The sequence below is a fragment of the Theropithecus gelada genome, chromosome 4 (genome assembly GCF_003255815.1).
Source record: "Theropithecus gelada isolate Dixy chromosome 4, Tgel_1.0, whole genome shotgun sequence".
Taxonomy (NCBI): Eukaryota; Metazoa; Chordata; class Mammalia; order Primates; family Cercopithecidae; genus Theropithecus; species Theropithecus gelada.
The window spans coordinates 116,078,777-116,089,826 of NC_037671.1; the positions used below are offsets into that span (position 1 = coordinate 116,078,777).

At 48.5% G+C, this 11,050-nt stretch overlaps 1 protein-coding gene across 1 annotated transcript in view; it reads right to left on the bottom strand.

The window, feature by feature from the left end:
- Positions 1-10,326, bottom strand: part of PPP1R14C (protein phosphatase 1 regulatory inhibitor subunit 14C) — a 108,938-nt gene extending 98,612 nt beyond the window's left edge. Inside the window, exons 1-2 of the mRNA XM_025384478.1 lie at positions 10,121-10,326; positions 9,377-10,055 (exon numbers count right to left, since the gene is read on the bottom strand). Of these exons, the coding sequence (XP_025240263.1) occupies positions 9,377-9,682 (306 nt within the window). The 5' untranslated portion in view covers positions 9,683-10,055; positions 10,121-10,326. The remainder of the gene's footprint in view (positions 1-9,376; positions 10,056-10,120) is intronic.
- Between the last annotated feature and the right edge of the window lie 724 nt (positions 10,327-11,050).

Sequence of the window (11,050 nt, forward strand, 5' to 3'; positions counted from 1 at the left end):
GACAGGATTACAGAAAGAGGGGCCCTGGAAAGGCCCCAGAGCCAGCCTGACAGCAGGAGATGGATCAGAGAAGCTCCTGCGAAGGTACTGCCAAGTGCCAGGCTGAAGAACAGGTGCGAGCTAGACAGCTGGGAAGTGGGGGCAGGGGAGTGAGTGGAGGTGATTCTGGCAGAGAGGTTCCTGATGAGCTGCCTTAGGGACTCAGCTGATAGCTGAAGCAGCAGGGCCAGGGGTGGCCAGAGACAAGTCCAGAGACTGGGGCAGGGAAACCCCTGAGCCCTGGTCACGTGCTAAAGGGCTCCTGTTTATCCTGAAGGCTGTGGGGAGCAAGATCCCACCTGGATTTTAGAAAACACACCAGCTGCAGCACATGGAGGTGGCTCTGAAGGACCATGGGGAGCTGGAGCAGGGACAGAGCGGGAGCCCCAACCCAGGAACCAGAGACCCTGCTACCTGCCAGCCATGTGGCCTCTGACGGGGGGCCGCAGCTCAAGCTCTCTGTACTTCAGTGTCTTCACCTACCTTGCAGAGTTACAGCGAGGATTAAATTAGCACCCATGAAGGACGAGGTCTGCAATCAGCACTTCTTCAGTGCAGCTATCAGGAGCAATGGGAACATCATAGCTAAGTGACTTTGGAATCAGTGTGACCTTGGACAAGGACAAGCGACAACTCAGATCTCAGCTGCTTCCTCCAAAAAATGAAGACATGAAGATAATACCATCTCCTTCATAAAGCTGTTAGGAGGATTGATGGTATGAGGTAGGATGCATAAATCTCCTGGCTGTCATCTGAGAGCTGGGTTAGTCCCAGAAGTAGTAGAAACAATAGCAGCAGTGGTAGAGGGTGCGGTAGCAGAGGGTGCGGTAGCAGGAGTAGTTGCCGTAATTTGAAAGAAACCGGACTACAGTGACCATTGCTATTACACAGGTGAGAAGTTACAAGGAGCTGGATTAAGGCAGCAGCAGGGACCAGTGGAGACTCAGATTCCAGAGCTGTGGGAGCATCAACAAGATTTTGTGACTCCTGGGTGTGACAGCAAGGAGGAGGCAAGAGATAAGCATGCCACGTAATCTTGGGCTGGAACAACTGTGGACAGCAGCACCTGCCGCCCACTGAGGAAAGTGAGGAAGAGGAGCAGGTTTGCTAAGGAAGATGAGAAACACATTTTCAGACCAGTTGAATATGAGGTTTCTCTGGAGTACTATGTGGCACTGTCCATTTCAAAGCTGTCTGAATACATCTGGCACACAGAAAACAGATCAGGGCTAAAAATACGGAGTTACACGTTGTCCGCATATGGACAACAACTAAAACCACAGGAAGGGTCCTGTCATCCAGAAAGAGCACGCAGGAGTGAAGGAAAAAAAAAAACAGAAAAGAGAGCCAGGGCCCAAAGACAGAGAAATGTCGTCATTGAAGAGCAGGCAAGAGAGGAAAAACCCAGAAAGGAGGACAGGAAGGGCAGAGAGAACACAAGAAGTAGACCAGGAGACCGGATGGCCCACAGGGCCAGGGGACAGGGTTACAAAAGGAGAGGGTGAGGAGTGCCTAAGGCTGCTGAGGTCGAGTCAAAGAAAGGTGCAAACATGGCCATGGGATTGAGAAACAAGAAGGTCCTCAGGGAAGCCAGTTGGAGCTGACATCAGTTTGTGGTGGATAAAGGAGGAGTGTGTCCCAGGGGGAGAAAGATCTTCTGGGAAAATAGTAAGGGAAGGAGAAAGACAGTGTGGCACGTGCGGTGGGGGAATACAGGGCGGAGGAGGGGAAGCTATTTGTGCGGTAGTGGGGGATGGTGGTGGTTTAAACAGAAGAGAAAGATTTCAACTTGTGTATATGCTGAAATGAATGGGCCAGAGAGGTTGAAAACTCAGCCAAAAAAGGAGTGTCATGAATGAAGTGCCTGGAGGGTGGCTGGTCTAGCTTGCACAGGAGGAGACTGGGAGGTGCCTTGGAAAGGCAGGTGAAGGCTTGAACTAGCCCAGTGCAGGAAACAAGAGCAAGAGCGTGCACTACAAACTAAACCATGTGGCCAAAGCACATGCCACATAGAAAACAAAATTCAGATTTGATTCTTCCCTCCATCTAGAAAGAGACTTCTTGGCAGAGAGCTGTGGGCTAGGCGAGGGAGGCCAGGGGCTGCCAGGCTGTTTTAGGCTGGGAGGAAAAGGACAAACAGAAGACAGCAAAAGCACGCATGTACCCACAGAGATGAGAACAGCAGGCAGAACTAGTGTGGCACGGGCACGTTAGGAGCAAAGGAAAAGACAGTGGACAGGACTCAGGGAAGATCACATTTGCAAAAGAATGTTCTCAACCTAAACTTCAAAGTCAATTGGCTACCATTACCACCTTTCAGTTCCTTTTGGAGCAAGTAAGTCAATGAAGAAAGGTGTATTTTCCAACAGCACTGACATAAAGCTGTAAGGATGCAAGAATGTGATATGACTATAGTAACAAAAACACAGATTGATTTTTTCCCTAGCCATGTCTATGATAAAGGAATACCACCAACTAATTCAGATACGAAAACATCAGTGACTTTTAAACATTTGCTGAGCATTGATCCTTTTACATTCATTCAAGCAAATGCTTAAGGGTTGAAGAACTGTGTCCTGCTACGAACTTTTAAATGATGAAAATTAAGACAGTTCCTTGCCTTCAGGTTGTTACAGTCTAACTTCCCTACACATATGTAAAAATCCACTGAAACATAGAGAATGAGGAAGGCTCTAGAAACAGGAGGAATAGTTTAGAGAATATTTGCCCATGTTCAAGTTCAAACACACGCCAACACCCCTGACCCTAAAGTAACCACATACTCTTCTCCAAATTATTGTACCAAATAGATGTGAATACCTTGTTTTCCTTCCCCCCTTTCCTCTCTCTCCACATCACAGAGAATAACCAACAGTTAGTGGCAGCTTGTGGCTCCAATAACACTGATGTGCTATGTCCTAAGTACTATGCTTGGTGTCTCACCAGTCAGTCCTCCTGACAGCCCTGCAAAGGCACCAGGATGATTTCCTTCAACATACAGAGAAAGTGGCCAGGCACGGTGGCTCACACCTCTAATCCCAACACTTTGGAAGGCTGAGGCTGACGGATCACTTAAGCCCAGGAGTTCGAGACCAGCCTAGGCAACATAGTGAGACCTTGTCTCTACAAAAAAAAAAAAAAAAAAAAAAGAGGTGGGAGGATCACTTGAGCCTGGGAGGTCGAGGATGCAATGAGCCATGATAGCCCCACTGCACTCTAGCCTGGGCTCGCACTGTCTCTCTCTCTCTTTCTATACACACACACATACACACACACACACACACACATATATATGGAGACAGTGAAGCTCAGAGGGGTGAAGGAAATTGCCTAATCACATACCCCCACTGAATGACAGGGCCACATGTGAATTCAGGTTCATCTCACTTCAAAGCACACATTGTAACCACTGCTTCCACCCCACATTTCCTTAACCACTGTTCCAAAGGGAATGTGTTAAGCAGTTTTCTTTTCTTCCTTTGGCAATTTAGAATTCTTGTATCTACTGACTTTTTTTTTTCTTTTTATTTGAGGCAGGCTGTTTCCCAGGCTGGAGTACAGTGGTGTCATCTTGGCACACTGCAGCCTCGACCTCCCCGGGCTCAGGCGCATGCCACCATCTTTGGCTAATTTTTGTATTTTTTGTAGAGATGGAGTTTCATCATGTTCCTCAGTCTGGTCTCCAACTCCCGGCCTCAAGCAATCGGTCAGTACTGAGATTACAGGCGTGAGCCACCATGCCTGGCGTTATCTACTGACTTTTTGCATGTGTAATTTACCCCTTAGTAGTTTACAGGTTGAGTTTATGGAGTTTTTTGGGTTTTGTTGTTGTTTAAAAGCCTGTCCTCAAATACCTGAACAAGTGGGGATTTACCAAACAATCCACAAGACGAGTTCTAAGCAGCAGCTTCTACCTTCCAGCTTGGTCACTAATAAAGTAGCAAAGCCGGCTGATGCGATACCGTACCTAGAAAGTCTATGGAAATCCAGGACCTGCACGTAAAAGGAGAGGCCTCATCCAGGTACAAGAACTAACCTGCTGACAGTGTGTCCCCCACATGCACTCACATTTACAAGGTACAACAACAGCATCTGGAACACGCAAACCATGGGGTTCACATAGGTGCCAGGCTCTGTCCTGTCTCAGGAGGCAGGACAGGGCATTCGCTAAGGTGCTCCTGACTCCCTGGCCACAGCCTTGCTCTGTCACATCCCAGCTGAGAGTCCTGGGGCAACTTCTTAACTTCTCTGTGTCTCAGATTCCACCTCCACAAAATGGGGGTCTCAGAGGTTGTTGCCAGGATTACACGAACCTTGCCTAGTACATGCTAAGTACTCAGCCAGTGCCTGCTAACTCTATTACACATGTTTAGGCTTCTCCCTTTCAGAAGCAGTATTTTTAAAATTGCAGGTCACAACCCATAAATGCATTATGAAATAAATTTAGAAAAATAAAATCATCATCAGGCGCGGTGTCTCACACCTGTAATCCCAGCACTTTGGGAGGCTGAGACGGGCGGATCACGAGGTCAGGAGATCGAGACCATCCTGGCTAACACGGTGAAACCCCGCCTCTACTAAAATTACAAAAAATTAGCCAGGCATGGTGGTGGGCGCCTGTAGTCCCAGCTACTCGGGAGGCTGAGGTAGGAGAATGGTGTGAACCTGGGAGGCAGAGCTTGCAGTGAGCCAGATCACACCACTGCACTCCAGCCTGGGCGACAGAGCAAGACTCCGTCTCAAAAGAAAGAAAAAGAAAATCATCATTTTTCAGAAAGTGAGGAATAAAACATTGTATTTAAACATTAATGACATTGTATTTCAGATTACTTTTATAATATTTTTCCTTAGCATACATAGTAAGATTAAGCAGTGCCCTATGACTCTCTGTTTCTATGTATCCATGTGTCAGGCAGCAATCTATACATCCAGATGTATCAGGCAGCAATCAACGGGATATTTATTTCTGTGTCACCACTAACATCTCTCAGAAGTCAGTTTTTATAAAATGGGGGTAACGGGGAGTCAGGGTAGACTGAAAGGTGTAAGAAGTCAGGAACCATTTTATAAAAAGCAGACACTAGAAGCAAAGGGAAAGACTACTAAGTTGACAGTCAGAACAACACAGCAAGTACCCGAGGCACACAAGCTTGTTTATGGCTAGGATGCTACGGGCATTGCAATCATCTGAGCTCAGGAACATGTTTTTATTTCCAAAGCAAATTGAATTGCAAAACTGGAAGTACAGATGTTATCTTGATGCTGGGCAAACTTGGAAATATTCATATGACTTATCCAGTAAGTCATCTTGCAGTACTTGTTAAAGTAGATATTATGCCAGATTTCAAATGCTCTTAAAAACCACCAGGGTTGGCCGGGTGCAGTGGCTCATGCCTGTAATCCCAGCACTTTGGGAGGCCGAGGCAGTCAGATCATGAGATCAGGAGTTCGAGATCAGCCTGGCCAACACAGTGAAACCCTGTCTCTACTAAAAATACAAAAATTAGCCAGGCATGGTGGCACGTGCCTGTAGTCCCAGCTACTCGGGAGGCAGAGGCAGGAGAATTGCTTGAACCCGGGAAGTGGAGGTTGCAGTGAGCTGAGTTTGCGCCACTGCACTCCAGCCTGGGCGACAGAGAGAGACTTCATCTCAAAAAAACAAAAATAAACAAACAAAAAAAACCACCAGGGTTTGGAAGACATAAAAAAAAAAGTCTTTAAACAGAAATCCTTAAATGTGGATACAGATGTAGATTTGGTCTAACAGTTACATTATAATCATATTCCTAGCTGAAAATTTAGCTGTATAAGCCGTCCCATGAGAAGATGAGATGGAAAAGAACTATAAGCACATAACAAATCATTTTGGAATCCAATAAAAGCATTTATCTATGTATTCAAAAGGCTGTTTGGCACGATATTTTATAATGTTGCCCTTCAGCTAGGTAAGAGGGGGCCACATCTCCGGGCCCCACTCCTGCCACACATAACCTGTCTTCCTGAAGACTTCCTACGACAAAGTGGACCCATCTATCCAGAACCAGTGTCCCTCCACCTGGTTTTAGTCTGTGATCCAGGTCCCCAGAATTCCCTTCTCAAATCCCAAGTAGCTTCTGGGGCATGAACAAGCTCCTCCCAGATCTGTCCTGCCCAAGGGGGACATCACCACTGGTGTGTGCAGAGGCATCATGGTCAAGGAGTGGCAGGTGCATACCAAGACTGGGCGTGCAGGTGGACACAGTGTCCTTCACCAGGTAGGACTGTACCAAGGATGGGAAGCAAAAGGAAAGAAACCTGGGCCAGGGCAGAGTCTCCCAACCACATTTCAGCTCATGACTCTGGGAAGTTACATTTTGAATTCAAAATGCAAACCTAGCCTTCCAGGTCATTATGAAGATGTAGCTGTCAAGATCAGTGGATAGAAGAAATTTTATACAAATGTTGTTAGTTTAACTCATAAGTTGTAAGCATTTAGACAGATGCCCTGTAGACCTTCATTTGTTCTCTTGCACGGTACAGACAGGCCTGGTTATACAGTTATACGGTGGACTCAGATTCCAGACTGGGTTCATCCCCAACCCAAACCCACCCACCAGCTACATGAGGTTGAAGAAGCCTTTTAATCCTCCCTGAGTCTTCATTTCTTTATTTACATTTAAACAAGCATAAAAAGAACATCATCTTTATAGTGTTGTTGTGAAGACTAAATGAATTAGCCCAAAGCACCTAGAAGAGCACCTAGTCACCTAGTAGGTAGGTAATAAATTCCCCTATGACATTATTCTCATACAAAACTGATTAGTCACTGCATACTTCCAGAAAAAAACCACAGACAGAAAGTGGTTCTGTGTATTTCTTCTTTCCTCTTCCTCTTTCCTTTTAAATACATTGCTTTATGCTGCTCCAAAAGATTATTTTCTATTCTGAAAAGGTCAGGTCATCTGACTGCTGACCTGCCTGGATCAAGTTCTTCTGAAATTAAAGATGTGTTCATATTCTACCCCAACTCAGCAGATAACTCAAGCCTTTGGCCGGTTTGAAGTTTGAAGCCTGGGAAATTGGCTGTGTCACTTTCATGGGCTGAACATTTGAAAGAATTACCACTTTTAAGTGTAAAAAGGACATTTCCTAATCTTCATATGCATGAGGTTCAGAGCTACAAGCCAGGGTATGTCCTTCTTGATTCACAAACCAGAGGCTGAAATACTTGAAGCTATCAACAAAGAAAGGATACTCAACAAGAGAACCCAATGCTAAAAATAGAGCCCTATCAGCAGAGAAATAGATGCAAAGACACAAGACTTTATTTGGCTACCTATTTGCCCATGTTTCTTTATTATTAAATGGAGGTACACCACCAGCACAGTGATTACAAATTGCCAACAACCTCCTAATGATTTATACTCCTTCAGCCAACAATGACTGAACAAACAACTTGAAGAGAAATACTTGCCACATATTAATGACATGCAGGCAGCATATAGCATCTTGTATTATTTCACCACAAAAAAATCTCCCTTTCAAATGTCTAGCTGTTTGCTATGGGTTGAAGATTTAAAACCCAAGAAGAAAAGTACAATACAAGGAAAAGATTCAAGCTCATGTTTACCCTTTAAAATATATACCTAACCTACATGTTCCACACAGCAAACAATCAAACCTCCATTTTTTCTAATTACTCTGAAGAATTTTTTAAAATATATTGTTTATCAGTCTACTCAGGGGGAAGAGCTCTTTCTAGTTTCCCAATCTACGTCTAATTAGTCTCCCACAAAGAGCCATGCTGGAGCATTGTTAATTTCAACAATACTTTTTCTATTAACTCAAATCTTCTCCAAATGGAGAAAAAAAAAAACAGTATGAAATAAATGAAAATTAACTGGATTCTACAGAGGCAGGACTGAGCACATCCATTCATCCAACAGTAATCCTATCTACATCAAATAATGTTGTTTCTTTACCAAGTTTTGCCAACTTCCTATAAAAATCTCATGAGCACTTCTTATGTTTGCCAGTTTTTATTTATGCAATTAAATTGGCTTTTTGTGAGAGCTGGGTTGGAGAAACAACACATTTTTACAACCCCATTAGTCATACAGTCGAGCTTCGTTATATTATAATCATTCATTGGTAGTAAGGAGTATGCTGTTTCCTTGTGCAATGAGGGTGTTTAAGAACATGTGTCTTCACAACACGCCATGAAATGTGTCAAATACAGAATACCCAACATTAGTGGTAAAGCCTTTGAGTTCATCTGGTTGTCATCTTTGTTGAAGAGCACAACAGTTGAATGAACACAAACCTAGCTTTAGATTAGAAGCCACATCCTTAATTATTAACCCGTTCATGCTTCCACCCTTTCCAAACTCCACTCTCTTAAGAGGAGGACACTTCATTTAGAATTAATTAATTCAAGATGCTCATGAGAGATCATTTTGGCTTCAGTCGCTTTGCTCCCGTTTATTCTACATATTTATCCCTATATCAAACATATACACGTCCCTGAGACTTGTGTATGACCTTAATCCCTGGACTGTGGGAAGTCACGATGTCGTGCAGGAGAGGGGAGCTGGGAGCCTGAAGCTGGCAGATCCCGGGATCCCGCAGGGGACCCACAGGGCTCCCGCCCTTCCACCGAGGCACCCGTCGAGGTTGCCCCAGATGCTCGTTCTGCGCCCATCAATTGGAGTAACTGAGCTTAGAGAGGAAAATCTACGGCTTCAATAAAGCACAACGAGTGCAGCTCTGATAACGCAGGAACGAATTATGGAGACACCGTCGGGGCTGGCTAGAAAGGGGAAAGCGTTCCATCTCAGGATTTTCACGGGGAATTTCAGGAACCAAGGGGGCCTCTGAGATCCCCAGAACCTCTCCTTTCCACGAGACAGCTTCCTTCCTTCCCTGCTCGTTCTCCACAAAAATCAGGGCTGCTCGGATCCCAGCAGTGAGCGCTGCTCTCTTTGGTTGCTGTTTCCCCAACGGCTGCTGAGGCGCAGCTGGAGCGAGCCCCTCCGAGCCCCGCTTTGCGCAGCTGCAGCTGGAGCCCAGAGGCACCCGGAGCTGGGAGATAAGCACTGTGCTCCACAAGACCCAGCCCTCCCCACGGCCATCAAGGGGGCCCGGGCACCGGCAACCGAACCCAGACAGGGGCGTCCCAACCGCTGAGCCCGACGCCAGAGGGCACCGCGGGGGAGAGAAGGCGCCGCGCCTCGCTCCTGGCACTTGGTCCCGGGAGTCAGGGACGTGCGCGCCCCAGAGCTGGAGCCCTGGAGAATTCCTGCGCGGGCACAGAGGAGCTAGAGAGGTCCCCGACCCTCCCAGCCCCGCGCCCAGGTACCTCGCAGCCGTAGAGCTGACCCAGCTGCTCCACGATCCACTCCTCCAGCACCAGCCGCTTCCGAAGCTCCTTACGATCGTATTTCACTGTCACTTTTCCCTGCTGGTGTCGCCGCTGCTGTTGCTGCTGAACGTGCCCTGCGGCGGCCGCCGTGGCCACGGGCGCCGAGTCCTCCCGGGAGGAGCCCGAGCCGCTGCTGGAGCTGGGGCTGCCACCGGTGCCACCCCGGGGGCTTTGGAAGAAAACCCGCGCGCCGCCGCCGCCGGCCCCTCCGGCCGCCTCGCTGCTGCCCGTAGCCACCGACATGTCTCCGCACGCCCGAGCCCGAGTGCAGCCCGGAGGAGGGGCGGGCGGAGCGCGCCCGGCGCCGCTACCACCTCCGGCCCGGCAACCGCATGCGAAGGGCTCCCCGGCACCTGCTCCGCGCAGCGCGCGCCCAGCAGCCCGGCTGCTCTGGGAAGGCGGGAGGAGCCGCGGCGGGAGGAAGGAGGGCGGGGAGGACGACGGGGCGGGGACCGCAGCCTTAAAGACGCCGCCGAGGACCCTCTCAGTCCAGCCACCGGAGGCGGGATCTGGCGCCTGCGGGAGAGAGGGCCCGGGACGTGGGAGTCTCCGCAGGGTGGAAAATGTGTGCGCCTAGACACTGGCGGTCGCAGGTGTGTAGACTCTGGAGGGACGGGCGTGGGGCAGGGTGCCAGGAGATGCTCCTGCGCGGGTGTCCGTGGCCTCTAGTCTCAGAGACAGGAACTCGCGCTTCTCCCGCAGTCCCGGAGCGTAGGAAACGCGCCGCCTCTCGGGACCTCCACCTGGCGCAGCCCTGGGCAGGACCCGCAGCGAAGGGGACACAGGAAAGGACCGCGCCGCAGGCTCCCCTTGGAGGTTTTCCTAGCCCCACCGTCTCCTCGGTTGGCTGGGTAGTGTCCCCTCCCCTCCCAGCCCCGCCCCGCGGCTCCAAACACACATTCCTATTCATGCCACGATGGATGCCACTTCCTCTCTGGCTTGTGAGAAACATCGAAGAGGCGATGTTTGTGCAATAAGGCAGTCACGGCGCTTGAGAAATTATTTCCAGACCAGTGTTTTCTTTCCTTACTAAGCATCTGCTTAATCATAGGCAGAGCATTAGGATATCTTCATATCAAAGGGCAGAAAGCGTGACGGCGCTCAGGCAAGGCGGCTGGGGGCATCCAGACAGTAAACGTTTCTCTAAAAGGGTCGGCGACAGGGCCCTGGTTTCACATTTCTAGCGTTGCGTCCCCTGCACTGCCAGCTTTCTCTCAATCCCATTCCAAACAGCCCCTTCCACCCAGGAGGGCAACAGCACTGCCTGACTCTACTGTAAAGCATCACAGCCTAGTAGTTACACATGAAGGAGCTTATCAGAAGGGTTAGGACAATAAGGTGGGGAGGGAAGTTGTAAACAGAAAACTGCATGTGAAAAATTAGGGAGACACTAACATATTCTTCTTGTACATAACAATACATTCCTGTACAGGAACTGATAGAAACCACAGAGACGTCCGAATGAATACAAGTAAGCGGCTTTTATGAACGGTTTGGTTTTGTTTGTTCAGACAGTCTCTCTGTCGCCCAGGCTGGGGTGCAGTGGTGAGATCTCGGCTCACTGCAACCTCTGACTTCGGGGTTCAAGCGATTCTCCTGCTTCACCCTCTT